The 20,401-nt window shown below is 41.5% G+C and overlaps 2 protein-coding genes across 4 annotated transcripts in view; both read right to left on the reverse strand.

Annotated features, from left to right (window-relative positions):
- wdr26a (WD repeat domain 26a) overlaps positions 1 to 5,321 on the reverse strand; it is a 29,668-nt gene extending 24,347 nt beyond the window's left edge. Inside the window, exons 1-2 of one of the 3 annotated variants that reach the window (XM_056434443.1) lie at positions 2,326 to 5,321; positions 193 to 292 (exon numbers count right to left, since the gene is read on the reverse strand). In XM_056434443.1, coding sequence (XP_056290418.1) covers positions 193 to 292; positions 2,326 to 2,612 — 387 coding nt within the window. In that variant the 5' untranslated portion in view covers positions 2,613 to 5,321. Of the gene's footprint in view, positions 1 to 192; positions 328 to 2,178; positions 2,304 to 2,325 lie in introns of those variants that run through there. The other 2 variants (XM_056434444.1, XM_056434445.1) reach the window with 2 other exon arrangements.
- Positions 5,322 to 5,748: 427 nt separating this feature from the next.
- The window catches only part of adcy3a (adenylate cyclase 3a), a 53,522-nt gene continuing 38,869 nt past the window's right edge, over positions 5,749 to 20,401 (reverse strand). Inside the window, exons 14-23 of the mRNA XM_056434442.1 lie at positions 18,673 to 18,760; positions 16,089 to 16,205; positions 14,985 to 15,268; positions 13,178 to 13,259; positions 12,766 to 12,924; positions 11,846 to 11,992; positions 11,455 to 11,568; positions 11,062 to 11,188; positions 10,579 to 10,703; positions 5,749 to 9,357 (exon numbers count right to left, since the gene is read on the reverse strand). Of these exons, the coding sequence (XP_056290417.1) occupies positions 9,178 to 9,357; positions 10,579 to 10,703; positions 11,062 to 11,188; positions 11,455 to 11,568; positions 11,846 to 11,992; positions 12,766 to 12,924; positions 13,178 to 13,259; positions 14,985 to 15,268; positions 16,089 to 16,205; positions 18,673 to 18,760 (1,423 nt within the window). The 3' untranslated portion in view covers positions 5,749 to 9,177. The remainder of the gene's footprint in view (positions 9,358 to 10,578; positions 10,704 to 11,061; positions 11,189 to 11,454; positions 11,569 to 11,845; positions 11,993 to 12,765; positions 12,925 to 13,177; positions 13,260 to 14,984; positions 15,269 to 16,088; positions 16,206 to 18,672; positions 18,761 to 20,401) is intronic.

Below are 20,401 nucleotides of genomic sequence, written 5' to 3' on the forward strand. Positions count from 1 at the left end.
ATGAAGTATATATATGTATATAAATATAAATATAATTTCATGATGATCAACACAAACTGGGTAGAATTCATTAAAGATAAACGCATTACTAGAAAAACCCTGACTAGCAGAGATTTTAAGTACATGAATAATCTGTTGTTGGTAAATTGGACTATTAGATATTTATATGCATTTTAGATAACTTGGGCCCACCTTGTCCCACTCTCCTTCCATGACATGATTGCGGAACTTTGTGGCAGAGGGATTCTCCAGTCTGCAGCCCGACTCCTGCATCAGGAGGTCCACCGTCTGACTGTCAACAATGTACATAGTAGAGGAAAAATCTATCTACATCATAATCATAATAAGAATAAAAAATAACCTGAGACTGCTTCAGCACTCATGATCAATTTTTAAGGCAATAACTGGAACTTGTAAATGTAAAGTCATGTGATCAACTGATACAAAATATATGATTGTGTGACAGTAAGCACAGAATGGGCCTAGCAAAAGCATCAGCACAGAAGGGAGGGGCCTAGTCCAATCAATCACTCTATTCCTATCGTCATAAAATATGAGGCAATCACAGCTTCATTCCTAAACCTCAATAGAAGCTTCACATATCCAGAATAAAAATCAAAGAATAAGGCTGAGTTAGTTCTTCATCATGCTTTGTGTATAGAAAAATGTCCGCATTTGTTCTCTTTTTGTATGTAGTGTTATCTGAATGACAGAGAAAATCTTCAGCACCAAGGACAGTATAGCAACGCTGTTTTACCATTTATGTGCTTTGGATTTTAACAGGCTTCAAATGTCCACCAAGGACAGATTCTCCTGGGTTTGCTTGAATTCAACATGGTAAAACGTTGTGCATTTGTTAGTGCCGATTTGTGTGTGGGAAAATGTTGTCTCGACCTCAGAAGCAACGTATGTGATAGAGGCTGGCTGGGGGCTCGTCCGTGCTCGAAGGCCCAGCAATACTGACCTTTATGCTTTATGATGCAGAGCTCACATTTTGTTTCAAATTTCACAATAGAAAATGCAATGCATACATCTGTCAGATGATTATAATAAACATGTTTACTTGCATGTTTATAACTCCCCTGCTGACAACACATCTGAGCCACACTTCACTTTAAACTCACGATTTTGTAACCGTCTATAAGCTGTACTGAAGAGATGTGGGAAAACGTGTGTTTAAAAAAAAAGTATGATGCTTTTCTATTTCTGTATTATTTAGCTGACATTGTAACGGTTATTTATCAAGCAGAACTGATAATCGAAACTGGTGATGTGCCCTTTTGTCTCAATTCTCGGGAAAATGTATCGACTAAACAATGAATCTGTAACCAGAAACAAAAAAAGTTAAATAGTCATTAGTTTCCAGATTTTCTCTTTGAACTCTCAGCCCTTTGATGATTCATCCCATCCCATGTTGACCCTTCACTTCACACTCTGGACATGTAAAGACATGTGTTCCTCTAACAAAACGACTCCAAGAGTAATGAATAGTAGAGAACATGCAAATTATTTTCGAAAATTAAGCACCTATGAGAAGAATATATTTACTACTTTCGCCTTTTCTTCTGGTGATTTGCAAGTGTCACCGGAACACTTTGGCTACCAAAAAAGTGTAATAACATGTAACAACAATGTTCAGTTAAGATAATCTGAACTGAACATAGCCAATCTGCAACTCACTCAAGTCCTCATAAATTTAGCTCTGACTTTCAATATTATAATCCTATCTTTTAGAAGCCTTACATTTTTTAAAATATCTTACCTATATACTCTGTTACTTTCATTGACCCTACTGCATGAGCATGACAATTTGATATCAAAGACAGACTTTTCTACTTTTTGAAGTTTGGTGCTGTCCTTGAAAAAGAAAAATAGGTACATTCTTCTATTCTATGTTTTCTTATGACTATATATACAATATTTGTCCAAATTTGACCTTTTTTACGCAATATTTTGGAGAAATTCTTTACTGAGGCGAACATATCCACAGAGTTGAATTTGATTACATTGACCAAGAATACAAACTTAAATTCCATGAAAAACAGCCCAGTGCGGGGTTGTCTCTGCAGTTATGGGAACATTTTTGTTTTGTGGATCATGTACAGGCCAAATTTACCCGTGATTGGTAATTGTATCCAGTTATGTTTATGAATGATAGCACATTGCTGATATACAGACCAGCATCACACTGCCTGGGGTTTTGAGAGGTTTGTTTTCCTCCGGGGACCAGGGAGAAGACAACATGTCCGCAGGTCAGCGGGACTGTGGAAGATAATTCATCCGACACCAAGCTCGCCTCTCCGATAGTCCAGCTGGCTCACTTACTTGAGACCAAGGTCCTGTAAATGTTGTCCTATCAGCCGGATGACATCTTCCTCAGACTGGGACAAACGCTTCTTCTTCACGCCACAGTTGGCCTCAGCCGCCGTGTTGTTGGACGGAGGCTGAGCTGACACTCCGTTGTTGTTGTTGCTGACAGTGTTTCCATTGTTGGGGACTGACTGGAGTCCGTTAGAGTGAGCTCCTCCGGTGGAGGACGACTCGCTGTTCTGCGCACCGTTTCGGCAGTATTGTTCTGAATCTCGGTCCTGTCCTGCCCCGTTAGCCTGCATGTTACACGGTGTATGCAGGCGACACGGTGTTTATTTAACAGATGGCCGGCACGACGAGACACCACGGGGGAGAACTAAACCACTAGAACTGCCGAGAGGCCCACTGACCCAGATGCAGCCCCGAACTGCCCTGCTCCTCTCCGTGTTCGTTTCGCGGCGGCGGTGGCGTCTATAGGTCTAACCCGGATTTCGACTCGCGCGAGGTAGAAACGGAGACCACGGTTTATTTTCACAGTAGCATTTTGAAAAAATTCCGTGGAATTCTGAGCTGTCAGGTTCTGTTAAAACCGCGGTGTGTAGTTAGAGCTTGTTATTGTTGCTCTCAGACAGCTGCAGCCCTGTTCGAGACATACGCACTGACGTCAGCGGAAATTCCTTCACGTCTTTTTGCGCGTGCTGCGCATGGGCTGCGTCGTCGTTAGGGGCGCTGTTCTCTGTTTTTAATTTAACATCTTGAATGTCCCAGTCCATTGACTTGAAATTCAATGTAAGTTCTTCAAATTACTAACCCAATTGCCCACTGATATTGTGATTAATTTGTGTATTTCGAAGTCAGCCCATTATACCACTAGTATAGAAACCTTACGCATGCCCACCTTGGGCCCAATCACTCACACCATAATTGCTTCTTCATGTGTTCATTGCTCATGCAGTAATAATTATACAGGAAAGGATATATTTAACTGTGAATGATTCATTTGATATGAAGATGAGAATTAAACATGACTAAATTCTCAGTGGACATTCCCTATGGACGTGTTCTTGACGAATAGGTTCAGGTCATTTTGTTACGTTGACCTAAGCTTTTATTTCAACAATCCAATCCTTCCACAGTCACAGCGCTTGCAGGATCAGATGATGGTGTGACATAATATGATATATGAAAGGTTTAAAAAATCCTTAACAGTTTAAAATGTACTCAATACAATTAACTCCATCATTTGTGTACTGAAGTAGTCTATTATTATGGTGTGCGTTTGGTGCATTTGAAATGATAAGTATCCTCACTATGAAAAATCCTAAAATGTACTTGCCCTGTGTTGCAGGAAGGGGCCCACTTAGGGTCAGCTCCGGGGGCCTCACCTATCTGCATTACAGTGCTGGATCACATGCCTGTAACAAGTGGAGGCTATACCTCCAACCTCAACCCTGGCAGATCCAGTGGAACACTTGCGTAGTCCAGGGTCCTTCTGCTCCATATATTAGACTGCTCCTCATTACTCTGTGTTGCAGGGTCAAAAGTATTGTAAGAAGCCCACCTACTCACTCAACCCTGTAGACTTAAATTGACATAGCTTTTCTTTTGAGGCCAAATTCAATTCAATTCAATTCAGTTTATTTGTATAGCCCAATTTCACAAATTTCATTTATCAGTTTCTCAAAAAGGGCTACATCGATTACATCTATTGTGAGTACAAATCCTCGCCTGTTAACAAATAGGCCTATTACTTTTAAAGATTACAATTACAATGTGCACCATTCAGATGAAGTAGGGTGCTTTCTACAGTTTCAGCGCCAGGTGAGAGCCCAATGTGTTCAGACAGCTTCAGCATCAGGTGAGTATTGAATATTCCTCACATAATTCAAATTAGTTTATTTGATTGTGAATTATTGAGCGCGGGGAATCAGGGTGCCCCTTTAATGAAGTATTTCCTGCATAAAATGACAGCTTTTGTTGAATTAATTCCATGAAAATACAATGTTGAGTTCTATTTTGAAACTGAATTGAGCTTCTTTGTCAGTGAAGGCTTGTTTTCCCTTTAACTAGAATAAATGATTTGATTTCTCATATAACTTAGATTCCATTGATCTACTGTTTACTTCTCTTTCACTTTCAGATTTGTACCCACTGTACATTATTATGACCACTTCTACTACTTTCTGATATATTACTTGTAGTGTTAAGATACCTCATATTTGTGTATTGTTATTTATCTATACATATATGGATACATGGATGCATTGCTCACTTAATGTGGGGCTACTTGTGGTTCCTAGAGTCCTAAAAAGTAGGATGGGAGCCAAAGCCTTCAGTTATCAAACCCCGATTTTATGGAACCAGCTTCCACTTTTAGTCCGGGAGGCAGACAGCCACCACAAAGTAGACTTAAGACTTTCTTCTTTAATAGCGCTAATTGGATGGCTCGGGTTTGCTCTGGTCCAGCCCTTAGATATGCTCCTATACGCTGCTGGGGGATGTGTTAGGATACACTGAGCTCCTATCTCTTCTTTCTCTCCTTATGTATGAATTTACATCTCTCCATTGCACATTACTAACTTTACTTCCTCCCCGGAGTCTTTAGCCGTTTTTCAATTCCAAGTCCACAGAGTACAGACTTGTGTTCTTTTGGAGTCTGGACTTGGGAGTTTGGTCTTGGGAGTCCAGACTCCGAAGAACGAGAGGACGGGAGGACGGTCTTTCTGCGATTGGAACAGCAGCTTAATTGATGACGTCACCACATCAGCTGTTCTTGCCCATGAGTTCCCATCTCATAGGGTCCATTGGACCTTGCTGTGTCTGAAGCTGTTCTTGGGTCCTTGCCCCTGCTTCCTGGATCCAGCCTCTAAATATATTTCACTAATCATGCGCAAATAAACATCACTTAAAAGAGAGACCAAATTAAAGAAATGCAGCAGCTGTGACGATGAGGCTCTTGACAATGTTAGACTGATTCATTAGTTGATACCCTTGTCAGCTTCTCTGCGGAAACATTGAGACATTGTAGAGCTGATGAGCTCTTCCAGAATCAAGGTACTGTAGTTGAAGTACCGATGCAATCATTACACTGAGGCATGTCTTTTGGGATTTTTTAAAATTAACTCACCTCATGATGATAACTGAAATGAAAGAGGGTACACTGGATGAAAGATTCGTTCCTCTTTAAACCAGATATGGGGTCTACAGTTTATCTAATTGAAATCAATAATCACAGTTCTTTATCAAATTCTGACAAAAGCTGAACGGAAACTAAAACCACACGATTCGGTTTGTTGTTTTGATGATATCAGCTGGCCCTGATATAATCAGTGTTGTGTTGTTGTTTAGCTCAAAGAAATCTGGAATTATGACACATTATTACAATGTTGTTCCCAAGCCTGAGATTCGTTTACAATACAAATCCGGAAACGGCTGTGGTTCATTTAAAGCCTTTCCTTTATCATTGGCACTTTCACATCTATGTAAGAAAAAAAACAATGTTCCTGTCATTTCCAATAAATAAATCTGACCAATAAACACTGTCTAAACTCTATGTGCAACTAGGACACATTCAGTCCTTTCACGTTTTCACTTTAAATAGAACAGAACTTGTACATTACATTATAAAAATGTGAATTAAAGGGGAAGGAATGATTAAACCTTTCCTTGAGAGAGGAGCGTGACAGATTTATCGAAGAAACTATTGCACTTTCATCCCATCCCATAGACATTAATGAGCTTTACAATCAGTAGTATACATTTACTTTCCCTCTAAACACAGAGACAGTACATCTGCTTCCTGCCAGGTGGTTGAGCCCATTCTCCTGCATGTCACTACTGTCATCCCAAATAAAAACCTTCGGGGGAGTAATGTCATGACGGTCCCTAAATGCAATCACATTGTGTATGTAATCACAATTACATTATTTTTTTGTGACCAAGAGAACCCCTGCATGAGAGCCGACTGGCTCATCTCTACCAAAACACACGCTTTGCTTGCCAATTGGTCCAAAATTAGGTCTATTTTAGTTTAGTTTTTACCAAGTTGATTTAAGTGTCACCTTGCATGGTAGAGGGCCCAAGATGACTCACGTGGTGAAACCTCCTAAAGCTTTAGGAAGACGTATCCTCCTCAGAGTAAATGTGACTCTCTGTGTCCACATAACCATACATGGTGAAGTGATGTAAATTCTTTCACCTGCACAGGTCTGTGCGATTTCCTCAGCCACAAGGGCAACTGTGAAAACATTGCATATGCAGGACCCTGTGCATGTCCGCGGGAAACGTCCATGTCTATTTTGGCCCTGTATACAAGCAAGCAGACTAACAAGACACACAGATGATAGCCAACTTCAGGCCAGACTGCACGAGATGAGTGAGACACCATTTCCACCTGGCAAGAGATCTGTATCTGGATACCTAATCTGTATCAGGGAATCCACATGTACATTCCCTTCTGGAGGTGGTCTGACTCGCATTTGTATCAGATTGTAGCAAAGTTCAAACAGGCCTGTATAGCTTGAAAGGTCATCTTACTTGGATGGCAATCGCTGACACCATAACTTAATAGCATGGTGGTTAGACAGCAGTGTAAAAGCAAAGCTGGAAAATAAGTTGTGTGTTGAGATCCGATCACAGTGCAGGCAGAGTTGAGAAAACCTGAATGTCTATTCATTCCAGGTGTAAATGCAAAAGCCTCATAATCAGATATCATTATCCAGGTGTAGTTTGCATTTTAATACCATGTCAACATAGGAATTACGGCACATTATTTTGTAAACCAGGTGGAAATGGAGTTGATCCAAATTGTATGCAAACAATGGGGAAGGCTACGAGTTCAATTTCATGTATTAGAACTTTTCGTTGCCGTCGTCATTTTACATAATTACATTTACTCTCTGATTTCATCCTTCTCTTTCCACATGACTATCATGCAGTAACAGGACAATTCCAGTTCATGACAGCTTGTGACCTTTTTGGCTTTTCAAACATCCCTCTCCTCGTTAATTGCTGAGATTATATGTTACAGTGATATCACTGAAATAGGTCTAATGGACCAAGAAACACAAGCAGTCCGACATTCACACAGGTTGCATACGAACACTTTAAACAGCTAATCTATACCATTTCATATGAAGTTTAATTTGAAAGTGAGACACCTGAAATCCAAGGAACAATTTAATGAATAAATCCTTTTACAGTTTGCCTTATTTTTCTCTTCAAATATAGTTGACTAAACTGTTGGAGTGTTTCCAACCTGTCTGACTGCTGGTGTTTCTTGACCCGTGGGACCCATTTTTGGCAATGTCATCGTGTCTGCATATTTCAGCTATCAACTGCACAATAAACGATGCAAATGATGACCAGAGCAAGTTGAAATAAACAGGAATAGTCCTTTCCCAGCTTTGTGAAATGGATTCGGAGAATTTCCCCTGGCTGTAAAAAGCCATGCAATGGTTTAACTACATGAAAACATGATGATCACAGCTGTCATAGGCACTTCCATCAATTCACAATCAGTGTGAAAAATATTTCTTCCATGTGTGCTACCTTCTGAACACCATCACCTGTCCTTCACCTAAAACACACAGTACACACACATGTTCTCCTTCATGTCCAACACTCCGAGGTACAGAAACACCCAGAAGCTAGTGCTGCGGTAGCAGAAAGGAGAGCACAGTACTGAGACAATACTTTGACTGTGGAAAAATACACTATGCGCATACACTATTATACACAACCACACATTGGCAGCAACAGGTGGCAGATCAGTCTGTATCGTCACACTCTGTCCTCTCATTGGTCTATTTCCACATCCTCTTCCTCATCAAAGACAGGAAATCTGAGCTCAGAACAGTTTGTCAGGTTTCCATACATGGAAGTATTCTGTAAATGGGCAGCAGTCCAAAATTTAGGCCGGGCATCCAAAAGCCACAGAGTGTGAATGTGCTGAGGAAATGGCATCAAAACTGACGTGTTTGCAAAAAAGGCTCTGTGTGTGTATGTGTCTGTGATTACTGTCTAGTTTTAATCAGTTTATAGAAAGAGATAAAGACCATCATTGTATTTAAATGAAATGACGTGAGTTTGAATTTGTCATCCTCATGCTGAAAGGTTGAATTCAAAACACAATTTTCATTCCAATAACTCATAAAAATTCAATCTGTTCCATGAGCAAGATGACATGTGAATACACTTGAATTGAATAAAGTGAATTTTGATAGCTGAGGTGTGTACCACAGAACCACAACGCCATTGGTCTAATAAGTAGCTGCTGAAACTGATCCATCTTTTAGGATGGACCTGCAGCCGAGGCCACTGTGCGTGTCAGAGCCCATCTCTCATATATCATAGACACCATCAGTGTGGTGGAGAATCTGTTTCATATCACTTTTGTTGTGTCACAGGAGACTCCATACTGACAAATGGAATTCCATCCTCTTAAAATTTATTTTAGATATAGATGCAATCTTATATTGTTTGGTGTGTGTGTGTGTGTCTAGATGCCTGGTGTTCCTCCCAGTTTCTTATCTTTTCTGTAAATTCCTTCATTTATACAACATTCATGTTTTGAGTTCCGTGGTTCATCTTGAACATGGCATTCAATATTAAATACAACCTTGACTGGTACATATATCTTTCCACAGAAAGTGAACACGTGTGTGTGTGTGTGTGTGTGTGTGTGTGTGTGAGTGTGTGTGTTGTCACAGGTTTGTATAAAGTGTGCCAGTGGTATTTTAATTTGACTTGTAAACATTCAGTTAATTTCAGTTGTTAGCAATTTTAGGCAAATTACTTTTCCAAAAACTCTGTCCGGCAATCATCAAAACCTAGAGGTGATCACTGGGAAGTGTGTGTGTGTGGTCCTTAGCTGTCCACCACCTGGTGTGGCAGAGTGACAGAGGAGCCATTGATAAATGAGCCTTGTTTGTCTCTTCCCTTCAGAAAATAAGTGAGCAGTTCCCCTTTTCCCTTCACAAAGATGGGGCCCCTCCTCACAAAGCGGAAGCTGTACTCCTTCAGGATGTTGTAGCAGTCCTCCACCACCTGGGGGCAAAACACACACACACACACACACACACATTCATGAACTCTGTTCATGCAGATCAAAGGAAGGTCTTCTTAAAAAAAAAGATATGCATTTATATTGTGGTTGAAATAAAAATTATGTTTTCATTTCTTTTCATACTGATGGAAGGATAGTGTGAAAACAAACGAGCATGAAGCACGAAAGTTCATTTATTCATTCTGCTACTCTGTATTTCTTTGTAACTTACCACAAGCCTTTAAAAGGGTCCTCGTGAGCAGCTTGTGATCAGCTGGCCACTTGACTTTAACCTTTTCTCCTGTGTGTGTGTGTGTGTGTGTGTGTGTGTGTGGGTCATTGTAGTGAACATCAGTATCATCCACATGTAGAGAAAGGCAAGCCCTGTGTGTAATGTACCCTGAGGTATGGGATATGCAAAGCAGGACCTGTTGACCATCTTGTATAAGCAGTCCAGGGACTAATCAACTGACAGCACTCACTTGACAGCGCACACCTTCAGCTCTATGGAAACAGCATAGTCATGGCTAGAAGAAATACCTAATAAATGTCTTTTGTGCAGTATTACACATTTATCATGCCATAAATGATAAAAAGAAAAAGTTGAATTTGGTCATTCATTTTATTAAAAAAAGGAACACTGTGGAATCTATATATCCAACATGTTTGTGCTTATAATGTTCCACATGCTATACATTAAAATGTTTTATTTTCAATGTACTGTGTTTGTACGATGCTGTTCTGTAATGTATGTGGCTTTTTTATTTGTCATGCACTGTAAATATGTCAATGTTGGGCTCAGCAGAGTCAATTATGGCTTCTTAGTTGTGCTGAATTTAATGTTTGTTTACAGGATGTGGTCAGAGCAAACGATTATTTTGGGGGGAATTTTAAGTCGTTTTGATTTAATAAATGTTCACATGTGTTCATATTGCCTTACCATTGCTTAACAATGATTTCTGAATTTCCATTTTCAAATAGCTGCATTAGCACCGAACGTGTGCTTGAGGTGAACACCTCCGCTAGTCATTATATGTAAAGATACACAGACACACAAAAAAAGTCTCTTCAAAAGCACATAAACCAGGTTAACTAAATCTGGATTTAAAACGTGCTTCATCCACAAAGCTTTAAAACTACTCTAAACAGTACTCATTTTGAAAGTTGTATAAACACTGTTATTAAGTAATCCAGAAAATCTGCATTAAAACTCAGTGGTGTACCTGAATGTTTCCCATGACCCCTGTGGACTCCATGCGACTAGCCACATTCACAGTGTTCCCCCAGATATCGTAGTGGGGTTTTTGGGCACCAATTACTCCAGCTAACACTCCGCCCTTATTCAGACCTGGAGGAGAGAGATATGACACGATGCACATGTAAGATTCACACTGTTATGGGAGAATCACGACTAACACTATCCTTGGTTTGTCCATCATATTTAAGTAATGTGCGTCGATGTTTTCTGATCTGCCCATTTTAGTTTGCTGTCAATACAAACTCAACATTTCATCCATGTTTACATGTTGCCTTGAGACATTCAGTATATTGACTTTTTCCACAGCACTAATTCCATCCTCGTAATAATATAGACCTGCAAGTTTACAATAAAAGCTTGTTTACCGGGTATTTATTTGGGAATCTATAGTAGATTAATAACACAGAGGACAGAAAAAAATGTGTAGTGTGAAGGGGTTAACACATACCGATGCGTAGCATGAAGTTGTTGAATGACTGGTAGTTGATGTTCATGAGTGAGACCTTCATGGCCAGAGCAAAGTCTGCCAGGTCTGCCAGGTGCTGCCAGCGCTCTCTGTCAGACTGCTCCTCCTTCTGTCAAACAAACCCTCCGTTTAATGATTGGAAAAAACTATTAGTATTTTAGCACAACTGAGATGATTATTTGTGAAACACAAAAAAAGGCCAAGACTCCGTACTGTATGATGTCCATAGTATTCAGATATATCACCACATTTGATTCAAATTAAAAAATCAGCATAGGTTATTGATTTCTACTTTCAGAGGGAATTTTCACTGTTGCTGTTGTCAGTCAGAGAGACACACACTCATCCCTGGAGAAGACATGTGACCAGTCTGACCTTCATGCAGGTGTAACCATTGCTGACATCTGAAGTGACACCGGATGCTGCCATGTAGGTGCTGCCGATGGTCTTGATTTTTGTGATGCAGCGGAACCTAGTCTCATCCAGCAGCTGACATGGAAACGGATGAAAGGGCAGGTTTAAACGGACTGAGGGTGAAAGTACAACTTCAAAAAATGCTACGGTTCTTTCGGTCAAGAGTAATTCCTGATTCTCAGCGGAGTGAATGGAATATGCCGATACTTAAGCTAGCAACAAGTTACAACTTTTATTTATGAATGCCTATTAAATGTCTCATGCTGGGTGTTATTACGGTCTCATGCTGTGTGTCTCCAGACACCAATGCTCGTTAAAAAAAAACAGAAGCAGAATGAGGGAAGCAGCTTACACTGTCAAAGTCGGAGATGATCTCATTGAGGAACCGTAAGCACTCAATTCCTCCGTTATTGATGCTCTCCTCTGTGTAGAAGTCAGAGAAGTTGGGAATTGAGGCAAACATGACTCCAATCTCATCGTAGGACTGGCTGTACAACTCCTGTAGGTCACATTAACAATGTGGAGAGAAAGACATCAGGAGGTTTGTGGAAGAAAATAATCAAACTATGAATACAAATATGATTTTGTAAGATACAACTATTCAATTCAATTTAGTTTATTACATATAGCCCAATATCACAAATTTCAAATTGGCCTTAAATGGCTTTACAATCTGTACACATACGACATCCCTGTCCGGGGACCTCACATCGGATGGAAAAACTAGGAAAAATTCCCAAAAAATAGAAAAAAAGGAAGACACCTTTAGGAGAGCAACAGAGGAGGAACCCTCTCCCCGGATGGACAGAAGCAATGAAGGTCATGTGTACAGATGTTGTGACAAGAATACAGCGAAAAGATATCCTGACATTTTAGGAGTGTAACAGATGAAACTAGAACGGGCACTCGGTAGAGCGCATACCTTCGCATATCACAAGATTGGGCATTGGATTATAAACATTTTGGCATTAGTTGCATGCCAATTGGATACAAATTGACCGCGCTATGGTAAAAAGAAGATTTTGACCTTTTCATGACCTTGACCTTTGACCCGATCGATCCCAAAATCTAATCAAATGGTCCCCAGATAATAACCAATCATCCCACCAAATTTCATGCGATTCGGTTTAATACTTTTTTAGTTATGCGAGTAACACGCAAATAAATAAATAAATAAATACACGGCGATCAAAATATAACCTTCCGCATTTTCAATGCAAAGGTAATAACACGCGCACACTGAAACAAGGGCCAACATGGTCGGGATCTCACCTCATCCCTTTTCTTAGAGCCCAGGAAGTGCCGAGCCACATGTTCAGGCAGCATGTTGGTCACCAGTGCTTCATTCCAGCGTCTCATCTCATACACTTTCTCCTTCTGCTCATGGACCTCAATCTTCCAAAGAAACAAGGTGCGGGCAAGCTTCTCTACCTGAAGGCATCAAGGGACTGACATTAGCATCAACCAGTACATGAATTAGGTGATCAATAAACTAACAAGACAACGGTAATTCCAAAAAATTACGACAAAAATGTATTTGCTAATTTCGAAGAAAATGACAGATACAAACAAATATAATATTGTGCATGCAGTGCAATTGACTGCTTGCCCATATTATGTTTAAACATGTGTGTGGTGCTGAAGTAGTGTTGAAGCACATTGAACACAGAAGATATTTACTTACATGTCGGGAGAAATAATAGAAGCTGACCATCATAATAAAGATCATAATTGTCATTGTGAACTTGGAGGGCACCAGGTATGACCTGCAAAGAAGAACATTGGCATATTGACAATTTATGCTGTTTTTAGGTAGCGTTCAAACCCCCCCTCCCCCAACACCCTGTAATTGTGAAGTTATTCGTACAAAGCACACAATATTGTAACCCTAGTTCTAGAAACAAAGGCGGAGCAAGACTGGACTCTAAGGGAATACTCTCCAACCATAAACACATATTCCAGGTCCAACACAACTGACCCCCCCTCCCCACCCTTAAAAAATGAGCCTAACATGTCCAAGAGGTAGAACCACGTCAATTGACAGGGTGTCAACCAAACCGCTGCCATACTTGACCCTGCTGAACATGGTCACCGACATTGCCATGCTTTGTGTAGATTGCGGCAGACTGGAGTGAGTCTCTTCCAACCTGGTTTGGTAGATGCATTCACAAAGGCAAGGCGTTTTTTTGGATAGGGCTTTACCAGTTACACCATCCCTGCAGTATACAAACAGCTGTTCAGTCTGTCTGATGGGGACCGTGTGTTTAACATAACATGCCAAGACACAAACTGGACAAAGCAGATTTAATTTGACCTTCATGTCCCCCTCATGGAGTGGAAGAAAGAAAAGAAAGTATCAATTTCTATAAACCTAAATAACTTGTTATTCTATCACACAATCACTTAGCTGAGGTAGCAAAGTTGTCTTGAATGACAACGTCTTCAGAAAGGATCTCGAGGCCTCAAACACCAAGGCAGGTTCCATAATTGCCCCAGCAGCAAACCGGATGAGTAGCTGCCTTGGCAGTCAACGCCGTCATCCATTGTACCCCGTCACAGTTTGCAACCTGTCTGAAGCAGGCCTGTGTTCAGACAGACCGGCCCGCAGCCTGGACGCGACGAGCACAACCCCACATACACCGCATGTTAAGGTAGCTGCTCCTCTTCCAGATGATCGTGAACATCAACCTGGTTAGGTGTAAGGTCAACGGGGCCAGTGTATTCTCTTGACTTAGCCGTGACGATGAGGTTGTCGCTTCTGTCAAACAACGTTGGTAGAATTCAATTCAATTCAGTTTATTTTATGGAGCCCATTATCACAAATTACAAATTTGCCTCAGAGGGCTTCATAAACTGCAAATATATGACATCCCTGTCCCAGGGCCTCACATCGGATCAGGAAAAACTCCCAAAAAATAGAAAAAAAACTTTTACGGGAAAAAAAGGGAAGAAACCTTTCGGAGAGCAACAGAGGAGGATCCCTCTCCCCAGATGGACAAAAGCAATAGATGTCATTACAGAAGCTTCATACTTTCTGAACAGACAGCTGACAGAAGACAGAGAGACACAGCGTTGTCAGATGCAGCGGGGGGATCTTAATGTCATTGATCTTGAGGTCCTGCTCACCTCATCACTGCAACGCATTATGTCGAACAGTCTAAAGGGATGTCACCGCTACTGAAGAAGAAGTATTTTTTATTATTTTTTCCCCTGAAGTGGCGAAGACAAAGAAAAGATAGCAGATAGCATTGTGCTGGTGTTAGAAGGAGAGTATTACCCATAGAGTCTAGTAGAAGAGCCTATGTGAGTTAGAGCACATCATGACATGAAACTACGTCTTAGCTCAAACACTTGTGCCCACACCCCGGTTTGCTTCTTCAGTTGATTAAGTTTTCATTTACAATGTCATTGAGTTAGGGCTGAAAGTGCTAGAAGAGGTATAAAGACATCTGCTTTATTAAACAGATGATACTGCCTTCTTTTTGCCTCACCTGTAGTCCTGAAAGCGGGCCATGTCATAGCGGTCGAAGATGTCCCTCCAGCTGTAGATGTTAACAATGCCGGTGGCCACTGTGATGAGCAGCATCAGTGTGAGCTTGACCATGTGACTGACCTGAACCAGCATGGTGGTGGCCATCAGTGCCAGCACAGCAATGTAGCTGTAATATTTGGGGTTGTCCAGACAACAGTCAGGGTCAGACCAGGAGGAGGAAGACGAGGAGGGCGGGGCCACTGTGGTGCTGCCTGAGTCAGGGACTTGAGGCAGACAACTCAGCTAGAGACAGTGGAGAGAGAAATGTTATGAGCTCAGGACTATTATTCAGTGATATTATATATCACTATCATTTTCAAAACTGCACTTTATGATCTATGCTCGGCTGCCCTTCAGCAGCAACATTCAGAAAGTTCAGTGCAAACTTGCATATGGAATGACTATGAATCACCCCATGAAAAGCTTTTTTCCTATATTTTGCATGACTTTGATTTTGTTTAAGATTCTATAAGGATTTCCATCAAAACTCTGTCCTCACATTAAAATAGCCGTGCTTGTGCTGGGATTTCTGCTTCGACTGTTTGGTTGCACTTCGGTATGTTATTGCTTGCACAGATTTCCTATGCTCCTCCTCACACTCAGAAGTAAAATATCTCCTCTCCGATTTCAACTTTATTTTTTTCAAAATAATCCCTTCAAAATAACCCAACCAATATAATGCTAGTTGTAATGTTGAACAATGAAATGATCCCTTCCTTGTTGCAAGTGCTTTCATTAGTTCTTAAAGTGCAGTTAAAGCTTAACTTGGACCTTCAAGGCTGTATTCTGTAGTTTCTTTCCTTTCATTACAACTTTTGGAATAACATTACCTTTGTACATTTTCATTTAATATAATAATTTGACCCACTACTGGACCAAATGTTTTTTTTTTGCTGTATGCTGACAAGGATGGACTGAATCATGAAAGCATGACACAATCTTAAGTGAAATCAGTAAGTAATGCAATAAAAAATAAACAAGCTCTTTAATAAAGTTGGGAAAAAAACCTTCATGCACACAGGTTGTCTTTTGCGGGTGGAAGACACAGTAGAGAGCTGCTCACCATGTCCACGATGTCGGCCATGGTGAGTATTAAGATGGCTGCCATAGCCCAGGTGTTACGAGCCCAGCGGGTGTGGTCGATCCAGGTGGAGAAAGACACCAGCTTCTGGGGAAATACCTGACACACAATGTTCCAATCAGGAAAGTAACAGCAAAAAATGTTCGCAGTTCACTAAAGCCTATAAACTAAATAATTTCACTCACTGTATCATAATTACATGATACATAAGAATGTAAACAGTTCTAAAGTATTTTCATCAAAATAAAATCCAGTATTAAATCCACAAATCTAAACCCAAAGAAATCTCTAATGAAATATCATTAGGTTTACTTTCTCACTCAAAGAAGTTGATTCACTTTGTGTTTGCTAAGGCAGAACCACTGCAGTTTTTCAACAATGTTTAAAGCCTGTACCTACAACCTGAACATAATTTAAGCAGCATAATGTTCAAAAAGCATTATATTTCATGTGCTACTACTCAGAATACTGAAGGTTCCGTTTCAGAACAATGAAGTTGATCATATTAAAATATGATGTGAATCAAAGTTTAACTGGGAAATTCACATGATGTAATCAGATGATAATTTCGACAAAGAGGACTCCCCACTCTTATTGTCCCTGTTGAAGCACTGGAGCCCACTGGCGGTCGTACAGTGGTGTTACAGAGTGACACTCAGAAATAATCATTAGATTGAATACAGACGGCAGCTGCAGAGAGCACATTAACATTAACTTTTAATTTTAGCCACTATGGAATTGAAATTAATTAGCTACAGCTGATCTAATCTGGAGGCACAGTCAAAAGATATGCAGTCAGGTTAATTGATCTCTAAATTGCCCATAGGTGTGAATGTGAGCGTGAATGGTTGTCTGTCTCTATATGTGCCCTGGATGGACTGGCGACCTGTCCAGGGTTAACCCTGCCTTCGTCTGATGTCTGCAATTTATAACAGTAATTTCAAATGTAGGCTAAAAATGAGATGCCTGCAACCTATATATTTTCCGTTGTTCTTTTCTTGTGAATAAAAGGTTTGGAGTAAGAAGTGTGTTGATCCTGAAAAACTTGCACACTTAAACTGGATTACATCTTGAAATCCAACTAAAATGTTTATCCTTGGAGCTTATGAAGCTGATGTTTTGGGGGGCTGAATTGCATTGCACGTGTTTATTCAATGCAACAATTAATCACATTCAGGCAGCATCGTACATCGGAGAACAAACTCACACATGGCAGGAAACATTTACATAAACACAAGTAGATCAATGAGATTAGACAATACCCAAAACAGACATTGTTCATTATACAACATGAACAATGGCAAATTAATTATACTTTGTGCACGGACCCATGATTCCAGCTCATGATCCAAAACAAAACAACGTCAACATTTTGGGGAGAATTAAACAACATTATTTCTTTAACATAAATGTCCCTAGTTCTTTTGTATATCCAAGTAGCCTCCAGCATACCAGAGCCCTGGACATGGGAATGGAATGCAATCATTCTTAAGTAGTATTCACCCTGTACATTTGTTGTTGATGACATATATATGGAATATCTGCTGTGACAAAGCTGTGTGGCTGGGAACAGTGGAAAGTGAAGATGATCACATTGATTTACCAGAGCTATTGTAAATGGACTCAGATGGAAAAGGTATTGTGGGCTCATGGCATTGTGATATTAGATGTTATATTGATACATTCTGAAGAGCCCAGAGCATTATTTCCTCAGTGATTGACTGCCTGTGTGCATGTTGCTGACCGACCTGAACTGACAGCAGCAATCAATACTGACCTGCCGGCTGGATATCAATATATCTGAATTTCCATGACAAGGCGAGATGAAAAGTACTGCTCCAAACACAACACACCACATGTTTAGCGGAAACTATGAAACTATCTTGGGCTGTCATCAAAGGGTAACACAATTTCTACTATCAGTGTTTGTATGTCCACAACAGTCTTGCAATATCTAGATTTTAGGAAAAGGATTTTAGAGGGATAGTTTGACGTTTTGCGAAAGGTGCAAAAAAAATTCTCTTTAGGAATCAGATGTGGAGTTTTGATAAGAAGCACAGGCTTCCAGATATGGTCCATGACCTCAGGTGTTGGTCTCTGGAAATCTTACAACCTCAGTGGGACCACAATACTTCAGGAAACTGCACACGGAACTGGACTGTTGTCCTTCAAGAAATAGTTCCGAAATGTAACTTCGTCCGAAAACCACACTTTTTTGCGGGCTTATTTTTGTTTATCTATATCACATTGACACAGATTTCCTCAATTAAAAAGGAAGTGAATTTATATTTCCTGAAACATTACACTATGTTAAACTATTTTCTAAAAAACATTGCAGAGCACAGTCTTTCCAGTAGCAGAGTAGCAGCCATGTTTCCTGGCCCTCAAGAAGAAACCCAGCATCAAATACACACTCATCTGGTTTTGGGGCTTTGGTCAGACTAACCTGACACACTTGGCAGTCACCATATCTGGAGACGGTGTTGCTGCCTGATAACTGGTACTACCAGGCAGAGAAAACATGACAAAACACAAAACATAAAAGTGAAGATAGGTTGTAACTCACTCGAGGGAAGATGGCAGCCAGAGAGCAAATTGTCAGGATAAGCAGCAAGATTTCTCCCACTGCAAAGGTGATGTAGTTTGCAATCAGCCTGTCAAATAACACATGAACACACAGACAAACCTTACAAGAATATCATTGTAGTTGTCAACAATATAATTGACATTCATTGTTCAAGTCTGCATGCAGATGGACGGAGAACGCAAGTTACGTATGTAACTATGGTTCTATGAATCCTGGATGACCGCCAGAGGCGGTGCTTAGCACTGGATATCTTCCGTCTTGCGCATAGCAGGTCGAGTATTAATAACGACAAAGTCACCCGTGACCTCGGATGACCCGCCCACCGGGTATAAGTTCCGGTGTCATCCCGAGATCAGTTCTACGGAATCTTCTCGCGAACTCACGAGATTACGAGTGACCAAGAACTCTGGCGGTCATCCAGGATTCATAGAACCATAGTTACATACGTAACTTGCGTTCTATTTCATCCTTCCTGACCGCCAGAGGCGGTGCTTAGCACTGGATGACTTATATCAACAGAGTCACGAGGAATCCCAAGGAAACTACCTCATATGACTCAAGCAGAGGATCTGGACGGAGAACCACCTGCAATGCATGGAGGGTGTTCCCGTTCACTCTGTAGTCTCTGGTGAATGTGCGCAATGATGCCCCTGAGGCTGTTGCATACATATGCACCTATATTCCCTACGGGCATACCTCTCAGGGTCGCCCGTGATGTGGGAACGCTGTTGGTAGAACAACACCCTGCTCTGGATGGCAGAGCACGGACGTTCACCACCTATGCACAGGCAATGGCCTCCACTATCTAGTGGAACAGGCACTGTTTTGCAATGGCATAGCCCTTCTTAGATCCACCCTAACTGACTAGTTATGGTGGTCAAGCTGTGCAGGCTGGACAGGCTGGTTGAGACCCGAGCGTGCCAGCACCTTTGGGGGAAGCCACTGCTTTAGGCCGCAGTGTGACACCCGAGCCATCTGAGTTCCCCTCAGACAAGGCTCATTGACCGACAGGGCGTGTAGCTTGCCTACTTACTCTGCCGCAGTTATGGCAAGGATGAAAGGTCTTTGCCGACAGCAACCACAGCTCTGCCTCTGCCAAGGGTTCGAAGGGAGGCGAGCATAGGGTGTCCAGTACCACGGGCGAGTCCCCTGGAGGAGCCCTCGGGGGGGGGGGGGGGGGCTCAGGGGATAGTCACTGAGGCCCTCCTTATGAAGAGGGACACCAGCTTGTGGCTGTTCCGCATCATTGTCGGCTTTAGCATGCTGCCATGAAATGGCAGCTATGTAGGCCCTCAGGATAGAGGCAGACATGCCCTTAACTAGAAGGGATGACGGAGGCGTGAGTACCGTAGGCACGAGGCACCGTACTGGGTCCCTCCGTCCGCCGGTCGGGAAGCGGCTTCGGTCTGCACATGTCTTGTAGACGGATGGCACTCTGGCATTTAGAATAGTCCTTTGGACTGATTCTGTTCAGCTGCTTCTGCTCTCCTGCGGCCAAGCCCTTTGTTGGGCACGGCCGGGATTGGGATGGCAGGTCCCACCATCTAGCTGTGCTAGGGTCCCGCATGTCAGCGAGGCACCGTGGCGTCTCACAGCGAAGTCTGTGCAGCCAGGGGAACCAAGTCCTGGCTGGACGCAAGGGGGCCACCAGAAAAATTCGGTGGCCCTGTTGAAGACCCCGAGTAGTTGGCAAGATCAGCGGAAATGT

The sequence above is a fragment of the Pseudoliparis swirei genome, chromosome 16 (genome assembly GCF_029220125.1).
Source record: "Pseudoliparis swirei isolate HS2019 ecotype Mariana Trench chromosome 16, NWPU_hadal_v1, whole genome shotgun sequence".
In the NCBI taxonomy this organism is placed as follows: domain Eukaryota; kingdom Metazoa; phylum Chordata; class Actinopteri; order Perciformes; family Liparidae; genus Pseudoliparis; species Pseudoliparis swirei.